The sequence below is a fragment of the Trichechus manatus genome, unplaced genomic scaffold, assembly GCF_000243295.1.
Source record: "Trichechus manatus latirostris isolate Lorelei unplaced genomic scaffold, TriManLat1.0 scaffold00005, whole genome shotgun sequence".
NCBI lineage: Eukaryota > Metazoa > Chordata > Mammalia > Sirenia > Trichechidae > Trichechus > Trichechus manatus.
The window spans coordinates 35,196,895-35,220,437 of NW_004443941.1; the positions used below are offsets into that span (position 1 = coordinate 35,196,895).

General features: G+C 35.0%; 1 protein-coding gene across 3 annotated transcripts in view; it reads left to right on the forward strand.

The window, feature by feature from the left end:
- MEMO1 (mediator of cell motility 1) overlaps positions 1–23,543 on the forward strand; it is a 127,805-nt gene that overhangs the window by 73,749 nt on the left and 30,513 nt on the right. For all 3 annotated transcript variants that reach the window (XM_004369580.3, XM_004369579.2, XM_023736378.1), the window contains 2 exons: positions 1,240–1,351; positions 18,097–18,239. In XM_004369580.3, the coding sequence (XP_004369637.1) occupies positions 1,240–1,351; positions 18,097–18,239 (255 nt within the window). The remainder of the gene's footprint in view (positions 1–1,239; positions 1,352–18,096; positions 18,240–23,543) is intronic.

The window sequence follows — 23,543 nt, forward strand, 5'->3', positions numbered from 1 at the left end:
CTTGTGTACTCATCATCCACAATTGATTCAGAATTTTTCCCTCATCCTGAACTCAGTTTACCTTCCCAGAACTAACCACCTTCATGAACTTGGCGTGTATCTTTCCAGTTCATCAGGTTTTATTGTTGAGTATGTTAGGGATGGTTTTGTTCAAGAAATTCTCAAACAAATGCTTTTGTAGAATGAAAGAATCCTTTGCAAAGGAAATGATCACTTCCCTTTCCTTATTTTTGTTTGCCTACGTTTTCATAATCTGGAGCTTTAAGTATCATAAGAGTATTTGCAGTTTTTTGTTATAGTACATCTTAATAATGAAGCTAGAGTATTAATAGCCTTACTCCCTGGGATAATTTTTGAAATATACTTTTTAAAAAATTTTGTTGAGACATTCAGATAATTTTACTTTTGGATAGCCTACCAGTGAAGGAATAGAGGACATTTAACCAGATATAATTTTGTGGCAAAGAGGTCATACCACCAGGTTTCATTCATCAGTATTGGTAAACGCATTTAAGACTCTAGTTATTAAAATGTTGGTTCTGTGCTATGATAAAATATATTCTTAAATCTTGTTTTTTTTTGGATGTCAGATTTTATCCTTTCCTTGCTATGCAGCATTTAAGTATATTCAGTTTTAAGTATAGTTCATCAAAAGGGGTTGAATTAGGTCATTTTAAGCTGACAGGGTACTGTAGTGAATTTATGTTGATCTCTCATGAGCTTAATTTTGAATTCTGAGGAAACTAGCATTCTTAGTGGGAATGGTAGGAACCTTAGGTATAAGATAATAATTCCATATATTTTTTTAAAGAAATAAAAAAACCCTCAAAAAACTGTATTATTAATCTCATAAGTAAATAGACCAGTGGTTTTTCCATGTTGCAGTAGAAGTTCATCTACCCAACTGTGTTCTTGCTAGCACGTGGTGATTGGAAGTCAAGAAAAAACCTTAGACCTAGAGGTAATTTTAGAAATAATGAAGGAGCTGTTGAAGAATTTAAATTATTATATTCTTATATAACCACGTAATATATACAAATGCTGAATAAGCCATTGTATGTAATGTTGTTTTGTCTGTTGCATTAAAAGCTATGTTTTTTCCAAATAAAAATTAAAAGGATACTATATGGTGCTTCTGTCTCTTGCCAAAGCATGTAGTTTTATATTACTGGGTGAAATGTCACAGAATAAGGCTATATTTTAATATATTTGTTTTCATATGTTTTGAAATCTCTTTAGTTTACGGAGAACTATGGAAAACAGGAATGTTTGAACGCATGTCTCTGCAGACAGATGAAGATGAACACAGTATTGAAATGCATTTGCCTTACACAGCTAAAGCCATGGAAAGGTATATTGATATATAAGAAATTACAGAGAAATCACAGATACTAATTTCTTTGGAATTAATTACTAGGGTAAGATAATCATTAGAGTAATAAGATTAAAAAATTTTTAAATTTGAAATGAAATAAAAATACAAGATTAGAATTTCTTAATGTGGATTGAAATTAGTTTGCCTGTGAAGGCTGAACGTATGAGTTGACCGTGGTTGTTTTATTAGGTAGGAAAAAAAAAAATCCCCTGTGTATGTATTTGCCTGGTATTTTATTCAGTAGATTATGTCTTTATCTCAGAATAATAATTACATTCTTTTTTGTTGTAGTGCTAATTAATCATAAAATTTTTGGAAGTAACTTCAGAGGTCATTTATTTCAATCTTTTTATTTCAAAGTACATGAATCTCTTTTATAATATGCTTGACAGATTATTTTTTGGTGCCTGCTAAAGGTTTTCCAGGAGCCCTGGTGGTGGAGTGGTTAAGAGCTTGGCTGCTAAGCAAAAAGTTGGCAGTTCGAGTCCACCAGCTGTTCCTTGGAAACCTTATGGGATAATTCTACTCTGTCCTGTAGATTCGCTATGAGTTGGAATCAACTAGATGGCAGCGGAAATTTTTTTTTTTTAAAGGTTTTCCAATAATGGGGTAATCACTAGAATGTACTCAGTAGACTAGAGTGAGGATGATGATAACATATATTTTGGTCTCATTAATATCCACCAGTGCCTAGCATAACGCCCAACACATAGTAGTCATCAGTTTATTTTGATAAAATGAAAAAAATTGTTTGAGAGCTTTCTTTCTTCTGTTAAGGACAGCATTCACAATTAAAATATCTTCTTTTCTCTAGGTTGTATTTCTCTAATCATTTCACCTTTTATAAGGACTTAGTATTTCATATATAGTCTGGCTAGTGCTAAATATGGTGGGATTATTTCTTACATGGATCTGAATACTATATTCTCTTAGTAATGTAGCTGATACCTAGTAGGTTCTCAGTGAATATTTTTGTTGATCAAATGTATTAATGAAGATTACATTAACTTTTTTAATGCTGCTGTGTCTTAAACTGTTGGCTCATGTTCTCCTTGTAATCAACTAAAACCCAAGGCCTTTTCATACTAAGATTATTTTCTCCTGTTGTACTTTGATGATTGATTTCTTTTTAACCTTAATTGTGTATATCCCTTCAGTTATTTCTAATTTTTCTTGTTGATTTTAGTCCATTATTGTAGTCTTGTTTTGGATCTTTTTTCATTTCCGCTTAATTCTGTATTCAAAAGTATTATTTATTTGTCTTTTTATCCCCATCTGTTCATAGTGATAACCACGAGAAGTTATGTAATCCTAAAGATGGTTCCAAAGGTTAGAGTGATTTCAGATTACGAGCAGTATAATTTTAGGTTAGTTGTGTTTCAGTTCATTCTAATTCTTCAGAAATTGTTAAATCTTATATATTGCTTATTTCCCAGAATGTTAGTGTTATCACAATATCCCATTCTTCATTTCTGTTGTTTGCTGAAATGTTTCCATATGTATATGTATATTTATTTGCATATATATACATATATATGTAGACTTAATTAATTTCGATAAAATAGAACCAGTAAGCCACCAGTAATGTCCTCAAGGAGATTTTAAAAATAACTTTTGGTTGTTATTTCAAAGTAAAACGTGTATTGTGGAAAATTTAGGAAAGTAGATGCTAATAATCAATAAAATTTCCATTCATAATTCCACCTTTGTTAAATAGTGTTAAATGATAACTACTGTTAAATATATCACTTCTCAAGAAAAGTTCCTGTCTCCCAGGTTACATGGTGATGGTGGTTGTTGTGTGCCATCTAGTCGATTCTGACTCATAGCGACTCTATAGGACAGAGTAGAATTGTCCCGTAATAGTGACTCTTATGTAGTATGTAGTACCTTTCCTTTGTAGCATTTGTTGAACTTACTACCTGTATCAGTTATTACTGAGTAAGAAATTACCCCAAAAGTTAGTGACTTAAAATCACAACAGCTTTATTGCTTATAATTTTTGGGTCAGGTTTTGGGCAAGGGATACCTTGCTCTTATCCACAACATGTTGACTGAGATAGCTCAAATGGAGCTAGAAGATCCAAGATGTCCTCACTCATGTGCCTTGGGCCTTAGTGCTGGCTTTTAGTTGAGGTACCTCAGTTATTCTCCAGCTAGCCTGATTTTTTTTTTTTTTTTTAATCAACCAGGGCTTTTCTCTGTCTTGGCCCCTCTTTCTAGAGTAATTGCCTGAACTTCTTTACATGGCAACCCAGGGTAGCTAAAATGAAGTTTCCAGTCCTCAAGGCCTAGATCTGAAACTACACAGCATCATTACCACAGCATTCTGTTTTTCATAGCAAATCACAAGATCAGTCAAGATTTAAGAGGAGGGGAAATAGATTCCATCTCACAGTGGGAGGAGAGCACGTATATTCAAAAGTAGGAATTGTTAGCAGCCATCTTTGTACACAGTTTTCTACAAGCCTCCCTCTGGTGAACAGTTCACATTTCTGCAGCATGCAGTATACACCCAGCTCTCCCAAGATTCCCAAAAATTTCATCTAGTTATGACCTCATGCTGAAAGTTCATTATCTCATGATCTGCATCAGGTTATGCTGTGGATGTGCTTCTTGGGTCTGGCTTCTCTTAATCTGGAGACCTGTAAAGTAAGAAAACAAGTTATCAGTTTCTTCCTGTCTTCCCTTAATATATATTCAGTATACAGTTTTGAGATGGGGCAGTTAACCACAGTAGATACTCCCATTCAACAGTGAAAGAATGAGATTCATATGGCAGTCTCTGGTCTAAAGCAGTTCTGAAATCTAACAAGGGGGCAGAGAAAGTTCTATGATTAAGGCTTGGTTCTGCCTTCTGTGAGTGGCTTTATAATTCTTTGTTTTCCTCAGCTCTTGTCTGGGTCCTGCTTTGCTCTTAGTCATCCTTCCTTTTCTGTAAGAAATGGGCCTTATTTGCACCTGAGTAACGTTCTCAGCCTGCTTCGTGTATGTAAAGAAGCCCTGGTGGTACAGTGGTTAAAGCACTTGGCTGCTAACTGAAAGGTTGGCAGTTGGAACCTTCTAGCTGCTCCACAGGAGAAAGATGTGGCAGTCTCATATATGTAACAGTATGGGAGCCTAGAGACCTATTTTCATTTGCAACAGTGTTTCTTTTATTCCAAATTTATTAAAACCATTGTGGGTTTTCTATGTATCAGATTATAAGTACACTATTAGACAAACATCACATCAGCATTTCTTTCTGTGAGAGAGCTCTCTCTACTTTGGATCCCAAGTTAGGGTACTGTAAGTTTCTTAGAAGTCCTTTTGTCTATCTCAGAGGGTATACAAGCACTGCCTTAATCTTTCTGAGGTCTTAACGAAGGTTCTTACAGGTGCATGCTTGATTTGATGATTATGAGGCCCTATTTTATGTCAGTGCTCTGGTCAAGCATATCACTTACATTCCTGGGGCCACGGTGCCAGTAGTTGATTGTGGTGCCTAATTTCTCTCATCTTGGTTCTCTCTGTCTGCCTGTGTGTTCAGCATGTGTCTAATGGAGTGCACTTACAATCTAATACACTTTTTTCCTCATGCCTCCCCCCCGCCCCTTCCTTTTTTTTTTTGGACAGTCTTTTGCTAGCTGCAGAGGCTGTTGATGAGAAACAGTTGTTTTCCAACACAGTAACTTTTGGGTAGAAATAATTTCCTTGAAATTCTTCTTGCAAGCTAAGCAGTTCATTCTTTAGTTTATCATTTTCTTCTTGTAACTTCTCATGTATCGCTATAAGGAAGCCATTGATGCTTTGAACATTCTGCTGAAAATCTCCTTAGATCCACAGTTTGTTAGGTATATTTTCAGTCTTCTAAGTTATTTCATGTGACAGTTTTATTAATTGTTCTGCCGGTGTATAATATGGGTCACTTACCTTCTGGTGTCCCAGAGCAGTTTCCTCACTGCTCTTCCAGTCTCCACAGTTGTCTTGCTGCCTTTTCACCTTCTTCCTACCTCTGAGTCCCAAAAGCCAATGTCACATGTTTTAGGTTTCTGTTCCTCCCCGCTTCCAGGTGCCATTTTTTGTTTTAGTTATCTCTTGCAGCATAAAAAAATCACCCTCAAATGCCGATTATTTTTGTTTATGACTCTGTGGGTTAGAAATTTGGCCAGGGTCAGTGGAAACAGTTTATCTCTGTTTCATATGCTGTCGTTTGGGGCATGTCCACTTAAGCTGAAGGCTCCAAAAACCGTTTCACTTACATGTCTTGGGGCCATGGTACTGGGTTGTCAACTGAAGTACCTAATTTCTCTACATCTTGGTTCTCTCTATCTCCCTATGTGTTCACTCATCCTTCCAGGCTTTTTTCTGAATATGGGTCTCTTTCTGTCTGGCAGGATGGCCTGGAGTTCTTTACATGGCAGTTCAGGGTAGCAAGAGAGCAAAAGTAGAAACTTTCAGGCCTCATACTTTGCCACATTCTACTGGTCAAAGCAATTTATAGGGCTAAATTCAAGGGGAAGGAGAAAAAGACTCTACTTTTGATTGGAGAAGTAGCAGGAGCGCTCAGAAGTGGGAGGAATTTTTGGTGTTCATATATGCAGGCAGCCTGCCACACTACCACTGCAATTAAATAGCTATTTGTGTGAGTACTTGTGTAATGGCTGTCTCCCTTCCCTGATAGTTCCCTGATCTGTTAGTTCCCCAAGGGTAGCTAAACCAAAAAACCCAAGTAGATTCTGGCTCATAGGAACCCTATGGGACAGAGTAGAACTGCCCCATAGGGTTTCTAAGGAGTGGCTGGTAGGTTCAAACTACCGACCTTTTCGTTAGCAGCCAAGCTGTTAACTACTATGCTACCAGGGCTCCTGAGGGTAGCTAGTCTTCTGTTTTATCTCCTGTGCCCAGCACAGTACCTGGTATGCAGAAGGTATTCAGTAATTGTTGAATGAACTAATAACTTTATTTCCATTTTCAATGCTTTTATTAAATATTATTACAAAAATGAGATGAAACATTCTTTTTTATTAACTGTTTTTCATATCATGAACATATTTCTATGCCATTTGTTTACTCCATTTTATTGGTTATACATAGGAGTTTCTAGTATATGTCTGTGTAATATTTTAATCAATTCTTGGACATTTAACTTTTCCCCTAGTTTTTCACTATTATAAACAATCATTACAAGGTTTTGTTTTGTCTTTAAAATTAAATATCTAATTCTACATGTTATCTTAGACTTTTCAAATGATATTTATTATAATTATTTTTAGTAATGAGTAGTATAAAGAAGAAAGCAGAAAATAACCCATAATCCTATTGCCCAGGTAACCCTACTGACTGAAAAAAAAAAAATATACATAGTTTGAAAATGTAAACAGTATCCAAAAGGACAAAATGAATAGTGAAAGCCTCTCCAGAGCCCCCCAGTGACAATTGTTTTACTGCATTCACTGGTATATATATAATGTGTGTATGTATGTGTATATAAGTTTGTGTTTATATGTAAAATATATATCCATACACATTTATTCATTTACATTAAAACTTGTAAACAAGAGGTCATATTTTATGCACTTTATTCTGTCCTTTTTTCCATGTATTATCTTTAACATTTAAATTCAGAATAATTTTTACTATCACCTATATTTGAGAAAGTTTAACATAAGGTTTAGTTAGGATATTCAGAAATGTCTATCTTGAAAAAGAAAGTTCATTCTTGAAATTAACAACACTGATCCACAACTCTTTCTTTTTGGTTTACCCTGTTCAGTTACCCTTTTTTCCTTTTACTCCTTGTCTGTATGTCATCCTCAATCACCGTTTGTTTTTACAGTTTGAAATTTTAATTTTTTTCTAATTTACATACAGTAAAATACACTCTTTGTGATGTGCAACTCTGTGAGTTTTGACAAAAAATATCCGTCATCACAGTCTAAACAGTTTCTTTGCTGTAGTCACTACTTTTTGTTCAGTAAAATGTGTAGAGTTAACAGGATATTATAGTAACTTTGAAAATGTTTGAGTGCAAAATAGGGCACTTCAAAACTGTTAATGTTCACTGTAAAATTATCATCATTATTTTGTTAGCAATATATTATTTTTGTATTGCCACTATTTTGGAACACGGACAACTGAAAAAACAGTACAGTGTATTTAAATCTGTTCCATCTTCTGCTTTGAGTTCTGTTCAATCTTGCAAATTCATTATGTCTAAGATTTGATAATTCTTGAGAGCTTGTGGAAGATGGGTACCATAAATGACACCCTTCATATTCATTGTTGTGATACCTAGACAGTTACCAAGAAAATCTTGTTTTTACGTAGTTTATCCAGATAGTTAAGCTTAAGGCATTTTTGTTATTCTTCTTTTTATCCATATTGACTATATTTTTGAATTCCTTGAATGAGAACATTGTAATCAGATGCCTTTGTATGGTATTAAAATTCTGTTAAATTTTGAGGGAGAATTAAAAGCTTACTTTTTTAAAATAATACTTTATTGTGTTTTCAGTGAGTTTACACACAGCAAATTAGGTTCTCATTTGACAGTTTCTATACAAGTTGTTCAGTGACATTAGTTACATTTTTTACAGTTTGTCAGCATTCTCATTAATTGTGTTCTAGTGGTTCTGTTTCTAGTACTCTAGTTTTTCTGCTCCCTTTGTTTTCTCATCTTTGCTTTAGAGTAATTATTGTCCTTTTGGTCTCATATAGATAGTTTTTTAATGGAGCCCCATACTCACGGGTAATATTCTTTGTGTGTCAGTCTGTTGTTTCTCTAAAAGGTGACCTCGGGATAGTTTCTAAAGGGTTAATTTTAGAAGTAAAATACTTGTTTAAGTAGTTATGTTTCTTCTGATGGTTAAGCTTGAAGATAAACATTTCTGCAGATTACTTTAGATTACGGTTCTTCTAAAGTTTATAAATTGACTTGATGTATTTGTGAGAAACTTTAGAAACAATCACAGTCCTATGACTTTTCAGGAATTATATCTTTTTCATTGGTGATAGGTTCTAGGAGTCTCAGACAAAAAAAGAAGCCATGAATATGTCTGACAAAAACCAAACATAACTATCTACTTCATCTTCAGGATATTTCTTTTCATTCTTTTTGCACCTCCTTTCTATATGGGAGAAAGTCTTAAGTTTGCTGAAATCTTAACTAGCATGTCTTTTTGTCACTATTTTCATTTTTAGTAAGGACGATTCAGTGTGTTCTGTAGATAGTTACTCCATACAGTTTGAGGGTTAGGAGTCGAGTTAAAAAGAGAAGGCAAAGAATGGAGAAGTAGCCTCAAAAAAGGGTATACACTTCCAAGTCAGTTAAGCTTCTTTCATTTTCTCAAAGAAAAATGCCTCATCTTAAGTGAATTATTGAATGACCCAAGTACTCTATAAGATAATTCTTTATCAGTTTATGTCTCTGATTGCACTGTTTAAAATGTACAGTTTTGGGGTGGTTGGAATGAGTATTTCTTTTCCTTTGACTTTATCTCTTTCCCATAAATAAAAAAAATTGCGACTCATTTCTAACATCTCTTTTAATCACAAATTAAGAGTAATGTATTATAGACAAAGAGTAGGTAGGCTAGTAAATAAAACTCTTTTTAGCCCTCAAATGGTAATTTTTCACCTTCATATTTTACTAATTAATGCTATGCAAAAATGATTGTTTTTGAGATGATACCCACTTTCAAAAATTTAAAATGTTGGTTAAACTGAATTTTTTATATGTTGTAAAGTCACCTAATTGTACTAATCTCTGAGCAAGGAATTATAGGGGATACAAAAATGAGCAAACGTTGTATTTCCTCAGACAGCTTATTGCCAGATAGGAGCAATAAGAAATGTATATAAATGTAATATAAGACAAGTGTAAATGTGTAGTAAGTGCAGTAGAAGAGTTTATGGGAGCAGAAAAGAAGGATGTGAGAGCAGAGAGAGAATAGTTGGGAAGACTTCATAAAGGAGGTGGCATTTGATTGGACTTTGAAGATGGCCATGATTACAGTTTTTGTGGAAGAAGGAGTACTGTAAACAAACAAACAAAAAACAAGTATAGGGATAGGAAAGCCCAGGGCTTATTTTTAAAAGTCGAAAATTACTTGTTTTAGTTTGCAGGGGTTGCAGAAGGCTTGGCCAGCAACTGAGTTCTGTCCGCAGATGTTTTTTTTTTTTGGCCTACATACTCAGAGTTATTTTCATTTATATGAATGTTTTTGGTTGGACATTGGCCCCACCACTCCGTGTTTTCTTATACCTTATCTGCTTTTTCACACATTTATGGTACCAGTCTGGGGACTGGAGGCATTTGAGTAGGTGATCTGTAGAGACTTCACGTAAGAGGGGTAGGATTCAGAAAATTTGGAAGATTGTGACAAGATTATGGAGGGTATTAAGTGCCATTTTAAGGTATCTGGATTTTATTCTATGATCAGTGAAAAGCTGGAAAAAGTTCCCCAGTAAACGAGGGACATGATTAGAACTGGGATATAAGAATATTATTCTTTGATGGTGTGATGGCAGTGTGAAGGTGGATTGGAGTTGGAAAAGACTCATAGAAATAGTAAAGAAATCGTGGGCTTTTAACTAAGGTAGTAACTGATGGGGTAGCAAACTGAGCAAATATGGGAGACACTTAAGGGTTAGAATCAACAGGATTTGGTAATTGTTTCTGTGTGGGGGAGTAAGATGATTTGAAGATAACGCAGAAGTTTAAGTCCTATTAATACTGCCATTATCAGAGATAGTAAAGCCAGTAATAGTGGTAACCTTAAGAGAACGTAGGGTGTGGAAATGTTGACTTATTTTTAACAAAATACGGGAATTTCTTTATAAATATGAAGCCAAATTTGGCCCATTTATGATAGGATTGTTTTGCTTCATAGTAGCTTCAAATAATTGCGTTTCCAAAATAGAGTTTAGTCTGGCTCTCTGTTGTTAGTTGCTGTCAAATCCATTCTGACTCATGGTAACCCCATATATGCAGAGTAGAACTGCTCCTGAGGGTTTTCAAGGCTGTGACCTATTGGAAGCAGATCGCCAAGCCTGTCTTCCAGGGTGCCTCTGGGTGGGTTTGAACTGCCAGCCTTTCTGCTAGTAGTCATGCACTTAACCATTTGCGCCTCTCAGGGAGCTCCGTGGCTTTCTGTTACCTGAAATATGTCCTTCCTTGGAAACCTTTCTTATCAATAAACCTACTCGAGTGAAAATTAAGAAAGGTACAACCTTTGAGACTAATTTTGAGAATCTCTTTAGATTCACTTAACTGTTCAAGTAGTAAAGATTTATAATGACTTAAATGTTATGTTTGGTTAAGTCATTGACAACTGGGTCCTTCCCCCCACGAGTTCTTTGGCTTTGCCTGATGTTTTCTGGATCTTTGTAGTTTGTTCTTTCTCACAGTGAATCAGGGGTATTCTGAATTAACTCTGTATGTATGCCCCTGTGCCTGAAGGTGAATTTGATCAGTGTGAGAGAAATTCTTCCTTATAGAGCTCCCTACACCTCTGCAGTTAGGATTAAACTGTTTTGAGGGTCCCACAACCGTCTTCACATCCGGTGACTCACAGGACTTAAGAGGCACTTGGACTCATGGCTGTCATTTAGTAGGAAGGATAAGGTACACAGCAAGACTGGCAAGGGAAAAAGACACATCAGGCAGAGTCTGGCACAATCCACATGTAGGCTTTCAGTGTTTTCCCTCCCAGAGGGATGGGCTACATAGAATGCAGTTCTTTCTACAGCAGTGTAATACATGTGCAGTGTTTCTGTCCAGGGAAGCTGGCTTTGTAAGTCAAAGTCCAGGATTTTTATTGGGTGCTGGTATGTATCGGCACTCTCTGTCAATGTAACTAACTACAGCTATCAAAATTCCAGACTTCCAGAATAAAAGCAAGTGTTTGCCATAAATTACATTGTTTCTACAATCTAGGCGAGCTGGCAAGGCAGGATTCAGAGCCCAAGTAGGTAAAACAGCCTTATCAAAATAAGGAACACTGACACTCTAAATCCAGGTTCCTAGACTCCAGCCAAGGGCTGATCTTGCAAGCTGACCCTTCTAAAGACAGCAGGCCTGCTGTATTAACTGTTCCTCTTTCCCAGTTCCAGGTTATGATATTGCCATTCCAACTTTCTGGATCTTTGACTCACTTAGATGCCATCCTAACCCTTAATATAGTTTAGATTTGCACTGTATCTTAAGATTTTATTTTGCTCTCTGGTTGTGCTCTCTATCAAGGACTACAGATACAAGAAATGGTAAGAGAAAAGTATGGTCTGCTCTTTAACAGAGTGGAATGGCTTATCTCTGTGGACATTAAAAAAAAAGCCTAAGATTCTCACCCTCTTCCCAGCTTAAATGACAGTCCCAGAAGCAGTACTGTTTCAGATGTCTTCTTATTCTGTGACTTTTAATACTCATCGTTATTTGTATATTTCTGGATATGTCTTACAGTTTAAATCGTTGTTGTTTGCTGAGGTTAGAACAAACATGATCTTTCTTTATATGTATGTTTCTGAATTTCCCTTTTTCTGTGTATTGGTTCCCGGTGAATATTGTCTGTACTTGGCACGAGAGCATTTTTAAGAAATTACAGAACATGGAGGAGCTCTGGCATAATAGGTGAAAATTCTTTGTTGGTGGTAATGGAATAATTTCAGTTTCTATGACTATGAGAAGGATGAACAAGGGATAATAAAACATTTGAGAAGATTAGAATATATTTTACTTTTATCAGAGTAAAGATTTTTCCTATTTACCTGCATATATTATGTCCCTTTTTTCCTATGAATGCATTCTAACTAAAAGACGAGGGGAGAATAAATCACAAAGTGATGTTACTGTGGCAGCAACCTTGGCACCTTAGGGATAAGGATAATTTCCCTTTTGACCAACTGTAGCTATCTTTGGTATGCTTTAATTCTTACCAGATCTTGAGAAGCTCAGGACTGGTTCTAGAATCTTTGGGAAATTAGAGAATTTGTATAGAAAAGAAAAATCTCATATTTATCCATGTTCTTCAGGGGAGAGATATTTGAATTAATGTCAGGGGAAAATAAGCAAATAACTATTTGTGTGTAATATTTCATCTAAGATGTCATGAATTTTAAGACTTCACTTATTTGTGTACCAGTAATGAAGAAAAAATATACCCAGTTAAATTGTTTTCTTATCACTTAGAATATTTATATTAGAATTGGAATTTTTATATTAGAATTCGGAATTTTTATACTCTGTGCCATTGAAGGAATAGGGGACACTGGTATTGTTTTTAAAGAGACCTCTTCACTATGGATGCTGGGATTTCAACTCATTTTATTCTGTTACACATCTTAGATATGTATAAATTTCCTACAGCATGGTTTAAGCTATAGGGAAGAGAGGGAAGGGCTAAACTTTCCTCTGCATTACTGAAGTGCTCTCAAGAGCCCTGTAAAGTAAATATTGTTACTTGTTTTTTACAGTTGAGGAAATTGAGACTTAGGATAGTTTTAAGTAACCTGTTGCAGGTGGCACAGCTTGTAAATGGAAAAGATGCAATTTTTTTAACGGCTTTATTGAGGTATAATTTGTATACTTTAATTGCATGTAAAAGTAACCTCTGTGAGTACAATTCAGTAATTTTTAGTAAATTTGTAGAGTTAGGTAACCACGCCCACAGTCAGTTTTGAAACATTTTCTATCACCTTCAAAAAGAATCCTTGTGTCCAGTTGAGGTTAGTTCCTGCTTCCTCTTGCAACCTCAGATAACCTTGATCTGCTTTCTTTTGCTATGGATTTGCATTTTCTGGGATGAATGGAATCATACAAGATGTAATCTCTTGTGGCTGTCCTTTTTTACGTAGTATATCTTGAGGTTCATCCATGTGCTCGTATGCATGTATCAGTAGTTTATTGTTTTTTCTTACCAAATGGTACATTTGGTACAAATTGTACTTTATGTAGATGTACTACATTTTGTTCGTTCATTCACCAGTTGATGATCATTTGAGTCATTTCCAGTTTTTGGCTATTTAACTTTGCTATGAACATTCTTGGAAACCCTGCTGGCATAGTGGTTAAGAGCTACGGCTGCTAACCAAAAGGCCGGCAACTGGCAGTTAGAATCCACCAGGCGCTCTTAAGGGGCAGTTCTGCTCTGTCCTGTAGGGTCTCTATGAGTCGGAATCTACTTGACGGCAACGAGTTTGGTTGTTTTTTTTGGTTGTATGATCATTCTTGTACAAGTCTTTGTGTGAACATGTTTTCATTTCTCTTGGATAGGTGTTAGGAGTAGAGTTGGTGGGTCAATGATAAGTCTATGTTTTTTCTTTTTCAGAAACTGCTAAATTATTTTCCAAAGTGGCTATACCATTTTACATTCATGAGCAGTGCACAGGGGCTGCAGTTCATTCATATCCTGGCCAATACCTGCTGTTGTCAGTCTTTTTGATTACAGCCATTATGATGGATGTGTAGTGAGCTCTCATTATGTTAATGATGTTGAGCATCTTTTTGTGTGCTTATTAGTCATTCGTTTATCTTCTTTTGTGAAATATATATTCATATATTTTGCCCAATTTTTATTTGGGTAATTTATCTTATTATTACTGAGTTGTAAGAGATTTTTATATGTTCTAGATACAGGTTCTTTATCAGATATGTGATTTGTAAAGATTCCTTCCCATTCTGTGAGTCGAGTTTTCATTTTCTTAATGGTGTCTGTTGAAGAGCAAAAGTTTTTAATTTTGATGAACTTCATGTTATCTGTTGTTTTCTTATATGGATATGGTTTTTGGTGTCATATTTAAGAAATATTTACCTAATCCAAGGTCACAAAGATTTTCTCTTGTTTTCTTCTTGAACAGGAATTGGCAAACTACAAACCGAGGACCACATTTGTCCCACCATGTTTTTGTAAATAAAGTTTGATTAGAACATAGCTACACCCGTGCATTTACAAATTGTCCGTGATTGCTTTCCTGCTCTAATGACAGAACTGAATAGTTGTGACAGACCTTATGGCCAACATAACGTAAATGTTTACTTTATGGCCCCTTTCATAAGATGTTTGCTGATCTCTGTTCTAGGAATTTTAACTGGTATTGTTAGGTCTGTGATCAGGTTTGAGTTAATTTTTGTGTATGGTATGAGGTAAAGGTCTAAATTCATTTCTTGGGATATGGCTACGCAGTTGGCCCAGCACAATTTGTTGAATAGACTATCCTGTATGTAATGAGTCTTTTTTTTTTTTTTTTCCTGCTTTCAAGATTTTCTCGTTGATTTTGATTTTCAGCAGGTTGATTATGGTATATCTAGGTGAGAAACTCTTGTTTATCCTACTTTGGGTTTATTGAGTTTCTTGGATCTGTAGAAAGTTTTCAGCTATTATTTTGTCTAGGTTTTTTTTTTTTTCCCTGTCTCTTTTCTCTGTCTGAGACTCCTATTATATGTATGCTGATAAACTTGAAGTTGTCTATAAGTTTCCAATGCTCTATTCAATTTTCTTTAATCTTTTTTTCCCCTCTTTTCCTCAGGTTGGATAATTTCTGATGTTTTATCTTCACTTTCACTGATTGTTTCTTACGCAATATGAGATGTGCCCTTCAGACCACTTAGTGAATTTTTCCTTTTGGTTTTGTACTTTTCAACTACAAAATTTCTATTTGGTTGCTTTTCATGGCTCTTTATTGACATTTCTTATTTGTTTAGTCATTGTCATTATATTTTCTTTACTTTTCTAAGCATGATTTCCTTTAATTCTTTGAAAATATGTATAATAACTGTTTTGAAGTCTTTGCTAAATCCAGTATCTGGTCCCATTCAAATACAGTTTTTAATGGTTACTCCCCCCCCCCCCCAAGTATGGGTCACAGTTTCCAGTATGGTTCATAATTTTTTCTTGAACCTGGATATTTTACATAATATAGCAACTCTGGATTCTGATTTTATTCATATTTTTCCTACAGGTTGTTGTTATTTACTTTTTTTAAAAGTAACTTGCTTGGTCTTACTCTGTGGAGTCTGTTTTCCTCATGATTGCTACTCTGTCTCCCCACCTTTTTTTTTTTGCAATTCTTATTTTTTATATTGGCTTCCTAGAGTTCACCTGTGTGTCTACATAGCTTATTGCTTAGCAAATGATTAATTGGAGATTGTGCTTTCACCCTCTGCCAGTGGATTGTGCATGTTTTGGGAAGCATATTCAAAGTTCAGGCCATTTTTAAGTTTGGCTCTTTTACTTCCCATTGGATTCTCTTAGGTCTCCCATGTATATGCACACAGATTCCCAGCAGCCAGGGATGAGTGAAGAGCTTGGTTTCTCTCAGGTCTCCCCAATTAGCTGACATTTTGTGAGGGAGCTTGGGATCTTATGGGTCTCTCCTGCTTGTGTGTGCAATCTGCTAGTCAGCCAGGGTTGTATGGAGTGCATAGGCCCTCTCCTCAGGGATTTGTGGAGAATGTATCAAAACTCACTGTGGCTCTCTCATTTCCAAGATTTTTCTGTTGAATTTCTGGCTGGTCGTCAAGTAGCAGCTTGCCCTAACTCTTACAACAATCTCAGGCTAAGAGAGCTGTAGGCTTTTCTGTTCCCAGCTGGGTGTGGGTTTTCTGCCCTCTATTCCAATCAGAGTCATTTCCCTTTCAGCAGTGAAGCTATTGGTTTTCATAGCCAACCTCACTGGTCTTACCAGAAGTTCAGCTGTTTTCGTCAATATATTCTTCTCACTTTGTGTTTTGCCTTTGGTTGGTTTTCAGAACCCAGAAATGGTTGTTCTGATAGTTTCATCCAGTTTTATAATCGTTCTTTTGGGGAGGGACTTCGTACTCCTCCACTAGAGGGAAGCCCTCTTCAGAACTCAGATTTTAAAACCCAGGTATATTACAGTCTCCAAAGATAAATGGTTTTTTCCTTAACTCATGCTACCTTTTTCTGTGGGATTAGAGAACAAGTAATTTTTTTAAAGAGAGAAATAAATAACAGAGGGGTGAATGGATGAACCTTGATTAAGTGTTAGATTTCTAAGCAGTACGAGATGTTTACGTTTGTATAAGTAGATTTGCAAGCTCAAACTGAGGTTGATTGAAGGGTTTGGTCGCTCTCCTGGAACAACATGTGTTGTTTCCCTATGATATTCCTTGCTCCATAACAATTTTATGAAATAGGTATTATTATTTTACAGATAAGGAAACTAATTCTCAGGTTAGGGACTTACCCTTGCTCTCAACCTTTGTATGTGGTAGAGATGGGACTTGAACCCCTTTCTTCTGACTTCTCCTTATTCTTTATATTCTACCTAACTGCTTTCCTTTCTCTACCATGTTATAATTACTTCAGGATTCCTTGATGATCTTAGTGTATTTATTTATGTAGATAGTACTTAAGATTGGAACAGTTCACAACAGTCTTCCTAAATTTTTACTAGGAGCTCAAATTCTTTTTTTTTTTTTTTTTCCCCAAATGATAATCATTCTTAACTCATTGAAGAGTCCCTATTCATTCAGGCAGTTATTAAGCAAACTGGTAAGAGTCACAGAAGGAGATGTCCCATGGCAGCTTCCTCTGCCAGCTTCCTCTTTTTTTCTTACTCCATAGATGCAGATTCTGCCCAAGAAGCCCCTGCATTGCAGAGGGACTGGAGATCTGTATGATCTGTTTATTTCGCAATTGACAAGGGTAAGGGGGCCTTTCTGGGGGAGGCGCTTGGGTGCCCTGAATTTAGCTTTATGCAGCTGGGGTAATATTTATTTTGGGATTCTTAAACTTAGTATTTTTAAAAACCTTTCTATGAATTGTTTGTCCTACAGCAGTTAAGTGTCATTTATTATAATGATTTTTTTTTAAGTTCAAAATAAGTCATACAAACATGATTCATGCTTCTAAAAATTCCAAATCTGTGATCATTTAGCATATAAGTAACACTGAATATGTGTAAATAAAATTTCACTGTAATTAAAATTTTAAAAAGATTTTTGGACAACCATCTATTTCTATAACCTATGATAGTTATGCTTTATTAATCTGCTCTGTTCCTTTTCCATGTATTCATCAAACTGTAGAGTGAAAAAGGGACTTGTGGATAATTCTGAGTGGGTGTGGTGTCTTTTTTCTTGCTGGTAAAAAATATTACTGGCTTCCTTGCTTCTGTGTCTACCCTACATGCCAATGAAATTTGAGTTATATCTGTAGACTGTTCTATATCCGTTCATTAGGATAGGTATAAAAGTACAGTTGGTGAATCTTATGGGAGCCAAGATTAATGAGTTTTATAGTTCTCACTTAGCAGGTTTACAGAACAAGTGCCAGAAATGATGGCATTTATAATAGGATACAGTTTTAAAAAGGCGAGGAAGAGTTTGATGCTTTTTTAAAGTTGCAGAAGGATTAAACAGATGATTATAGCTCTGATGGGTAGATTTGAGAAGATTTGAGTTGGTAATGGTCTGATTGGCTTATCTTTACTTTTGAGGATATTAGTATACCTGGTAGTAAAATACCTTTGTTTACCTAAAGAAGTAGTGTACATTTATATGGTTTAAATTGATGTTTTTAGTATTTTGTATGTTTTATACTTTTAAACTGTCCTCTTTAAACATTCGATTTTTAGATTTTAAAGTCAACAGTATTATGTATGTTATCCTTACCGCTGTTAATAAACATTCCACTTTCTAGTGCCAGCATATTTGGAAAACTGTTTTTATTCTTAAACATCTTAAAAGCCTTTTTTTTTTTCCCCCCTCTGTTTTCTTTAAGCCATAAGGATGAGTTTACCATTATTCCTGTACTGGTTGGAGCTCTGAGTGAGTCAAAAGAACAGGAATTCGGAAAACTCTTCAGTAAATACCTGGCGGATCCTAGTAATCTCTTTGTGGTTTCTTCTGATTTCTGCCATTGGGGTAAGTTCTAGATTTTAACATATCATGGTAGATACTGTATACTTGTGGTTAAAGGTATCTTTTCATTCTAAGTTCTGGTTTTCAGTTATCACTTTCCTTGGGAAATTTTACTTTTAACAATGTTTAAAAGTGAATAAAAAAGTTTTTTGGTCATTTAAAACAGATCAGATTATAATAGTGAATTATAGATACATTTCCAAAGGCGACTGGTATAATTGGATTCACACTGTGAGGGCATCCTTACTTAGGCACTTAATGTTAATAGCGTTAAGATCTTTTAACCCCATTTCCAGCTAGAGTATGCATTGTAGATTCTCTGTAGTTGGTTTTATGGTGGGTAAAACAAACATTCTTCATTAGAATATAGAAGAGTACTATATGCTATGCTAGTCCTTTTCCACATTTCCTTTTTTATAATTAGCCTTTTTAAAATTTTTTCACCTTGGGGCTTAATTTTTGCTCACAGTTGGCATCAGTTTAGATATACCCTCCAAAGACAGCACATTGGCTATTTATCACTATAATCTGCATTGGTAGTGGTTTATAAGGGTAAGGACTCTTAAGTGATTTTTATGGATTTAAAGAATAATAATGAATATGTGATAGAGGAAGTGAATCCTTTGTGGACACTTCTTTTGGTAATCTTTGTTTTTTGGATTCTTTGGATATAATTTTCTCTCATTTACCCAGTACTATCCCAGCATATTTATGAGTTCCATTCTTTTTAGGACATCTCTTTGATCCATTTATTCATTGTTTAAGGATGCCAGTATCTGTTCATTTGTCATCCAGTTCTTTGATTATAGAGAAAACATCAAAGCAGAAGACCACAATTTTTAAGGTAGAATGCTAGAATGGCCAGAAAAACATTCTTATTGAAATGTAAGGTGCCCTGGCTTTTACATGTCTTACCATTGATTACCAGAGTTGATTTCAGTATATCTAGCCTGGTTAGGCTGGTATCTTCTCTTACCCCCCACACTGAGTGGCTTTCTTAAAGGTATGATCTCATTTGAAGACAACCATTGTTCCTAATGGTATAGTTTTTTGTTTAAGGCAGTGATTCTCAACTAGGGGCATTTTTTCCCCCTGGGGGGGCATTTGGCAATGTCTGGAGACATTTTTGGTCATCACAAGTGGGGAAAAGTGGTGTGGTACTGGCATCTAGCGGGTAGAGGCCAGGGATGCTACTGAACATCTTACAGTGCGCAGGACGGCCCCCCACATCAAAGAATTTTCTGGTCCAAAATGGTAATAGTGCTGAGGTTGGGAAAACCTGGTTTAGGATATGCAGATAGCTGAGCTTTCTTGCCAAATAAGTTATTTTTTATGAATATGTATATTCTCTTCGGATTTGAGGACTAGACACTAGATGCTTAAAAGGACTTTTTTTTTTTTTTTTTTAATAATTTCTTTGGTATTCCGAAATTTTGTAATGGTTGGTCTTAACCTGGAGAGTATCATTACTGTTAAAAGGGCTATTTTTCTTAGCATTGTGAATTTGCTTTGGTAACAAAACATGTTTTGAAAATTAAAAATTCTCAAAACTTTGCTCTGTCCTCTTTCATTTTTAAGGCTGTTATGAACTACTTGATTTTAAATAATTAGTTTCCCTAATACTGTTCTTCAGAGTCTGAACTTGGTCTAGATTGGCACCATGTGCAATCACAACATAAATTCACATCAGACGTTAGTAGGTGCCCTCGTATTACCGTCTTCTTTAGAGTCATCTTTTTTTTTTTGGATATCATTCATGAAGAGAGAATCTGCCATATCGGGGATTTTTTAATATTCCAAAGCAAGCAAACTCTAGTCCTTGACTGTATTTAAGTACAAAGATAGAGAAAGAAAAATGAATGCTGTTTTACATTCTACCTACATTGTCAGAAAATTGGTTAGGTCATGTGATCTCCCCTGATTTCTTGAAAATCTTAGCATTTAAATGGTAAGATAGGATTTCCATGTTATATTTACAAAAAAGAACCTAAAATTTTAGAAGGTTGGTAAATGTTAGCTATGAGAATTATTCAGAACTGAAACATTTACATTTGGTGGTTGAGTAACAGAATTTTTCCAGATGTTCATTTTATTGTGTCATCATCACTAACAATACTCATTAAGTGCTTAACTTTGTACTTATGGAAGGCACTGTGCTAGTTCTTGGTAGGAAGTTTGATGGGAGTTGGGAAGTAAAGGGCTGGAGTGCTGGTGGTGCAGTGGTTATGAGCTCAGCAGCTGAGCAGACAGCAGTTCAAATCCACCAGCTGCTCCTTGGAAACCCTATGGGGCAGTTCTACTCTGTCATATAGGGTCATGACTTGACAGCAATGGGTTTGGGAAGTAAGGGGAAGTTGTCACATGGATACTGTTGCTAAATTATTTGTCTCCTTACTACCATAGTAATATTAACTGTCATTCTTGTAAAGTAAGACTCATTCTCTATTTTACATACCTGTTGAAGTAATATGAATTATTGGCTAGCTATGGGTTAAGCTGTCTTTACTTAGGAATTAAGTTTCATGTTTCTCAGATTCATGCTCTAGTGGCATTTTGGGGTATCTTTCCTGACTTAGGAAGAGTGCTGTATTCCCATCTCAAAAATCTGGCTTTTTTCATGAAGATAATATTTAGGGGTGCTTTTTTCCTTTCTTTCTTTCTTTTTTTAAAAGATACCATACCAAACTAATCATAACACTGAATTCTAAATCAGTACACTGGAAGGATTGCGTTCTCCAAGTATGCAGAGACCTGAAAAGGTTCATTCAGTTAGGCTCTCAACAAACTCCACGTTTCTTAATAGCTGATTTTTGAAGAAAAATCACCTAATTGATTATGGCACATTTGACAAATTACTCATATATACAGTGGAAGTTCCTTTGTTTTTGTTCAGTAATATTATAGAAGATTATCGGTAGTGACCACATTTTTTATTTCTAGTCATTGGTTCTCATATTTTGTCCATCTTCTGTGGAAAAGAAAGTGAGAAACTTGGTGATAAAGACAGTTGGAAGTTCTGTAAATTGGAGGGATTTTGCCTTATTGACCTTAATTGTTAGCCAATATCCACGACAAGAATGACTTCTTTTTTTTAATGTATTTTACTTTAAAGATGTTCATCTTTCTGGACCCATTTAGCTTTTATTTAGACTTGAAAAGACGTAAGAAGGTAAAGGTAGAAAAACTAAAATTCTCTTTAAGATTTCCTTTGGGGTGAGAGAAACTTAATGGAGAGACAGGAACCTAGATTCTGTGTACCATCTTTTTTCTATCTCCTCATTTGAGTCCCCAAAAGGAAATCCTGTATTTTACTTCTGCCTTTTATTTTATCAATGTTATAAAGGGAAATGCTTGAGTTAACCCAATCAGATAATATTTCCCAAGTAACCATTCTCTCCTCCTGCTACTAGCAGGAAGATAAAATAAATGAAAGGATATTTGCTGCTAGTTTTTTATTTTTACCATGGTTAAGTAATACCCCGATACTTTGTGTACTTACCAAGTTCTGCATCCTATAGGATGATGCCATATAAGTGAATTTTATTTCTAGTTAGTAGAATTTTCATTCTGTTTTCCTAAGTTTCATTTTTACTTTTCTCCATATATATACTGTTAATATTTGTGTTTTTTCAATCTCCCTGAAATTTATGTTTCCAAATTTAGATTATTGGCTGCTTTCATTAACATAATTTTTGGTTAACTCTTAAGAAGATATGAAATGAAACTGGATCTAACAGAAATTGATTCTTTAAAAGTAGGCTCTTACTTGATTTGCCATTTATGGTGGTTTTCCAAATTAATTTCAATAAATTTACTTGGCAAATACTTATGACACATTATATTATTTTGTTAAAATATGAATAAAATTTATTAAGTCTCTTTGGCAATTTTGAATTTTGATCCACAGACTTCCATTTATCTAGGTTTACATGATTTCCTTTTTATAAATATATGACACTTGTTAAAAATGGCATTTTGCCCTAATTATTTATGAAATTTATACCTTCAACTATTTAGATTTCTTTTTAAATTTATATTAACAAGTGATTATGCATAGTCTTCCTTTTTCTTAATCTCTTGTGTACATCGCTATTATTATTTTCTAAATATTTATGTTGGTTTGAATGCAAGTTAGCTAATTCCTAAAATATATCTTATCCAGGCCTTCATATTTTCTTAAATATTTGTACATACTGATTTCACGTAATCAGGTTTTTGATCTCTTGCAAGTTTAAGAGTAAGACTCCAGAATAAAAGGACGATAGTATTTTGTTACATGAAAAAATGATTATTTTATGCTACTTAGATAATTTTTTTATGAAATACATTTTCCCTTTGGTAGTGATTTTCAGTGGTGAATGTCCCCAGTTTAGGTCCTTAGTTTGGCTGTAGAATGGCCTAATATCCTATCTGAAAATTTGTTGTGAGGTTAACTCAAATATTTGAAGGTGCTCTTACATATAAACATAAAATCCTACAGTAAATGTGTAACAGTATAATTTGTATTACACATATGTCTGAAAATCTGTCTTACTGATTGATCTTTTGGGGACTTTATAAATTAACTTTCCAAGCTTTATTTCTGCAATCCAGTGGATAGCTTAATATTAAGGTATTTTAATATTTATTTAACTTTTTGGAGGTGCTTAAAAAGTAGTGTTGATTCTTGTACCATTCATTGTTGTTTGTCCTCATTAGTTGATTGTTGTGTGTTAAACAGACATCCCTGGAGCTTATTCTCCAAACTTTGTGAATCCACTCATTAATCACCAGTCACCTTTGGAGATGGGAAAATTACTTACCTGTATTTCTTTTTCTCAGAAAGCGTGCTCTGGAATGGATTCACAAATGAGCTACCCTCCTTTCCTCAAAGAGTAAGGTTTCTGCTTTACAGGATTTTTTTTCTTGGGTTATTTTTCCTCTCATCTTTTGAATTTGAAAAGAACTGAGGGAAGGCACCTGAAGAAACTACTGACATACTCAGTAGGGGAGTCCAAAGCTTGTGCTGTCCCTAGGGGCAGTGTCAGTGGCTCTTAAAGCTAGAAAGCGCATACTTGAAGTTGAAACAGGGGCTCAAAGAATCCATTTTCCCAGTGTACCTTCTGAAAGGATAAGTTTCAGGTAAGTAATTTTCTCTTACTACGTGATACGCTTTTTTCATACTTATAAAAATACACAAGTCCAGTTCTCCAGGTACTAAGGCAACTGTGTTTGTTCACAGTTTAGATTCATAAGTTTTACGGAATGTTAGAAATATAAAAACTTACAAAACAAATTATATCTGCTTATGAGGTACATGAAATAATT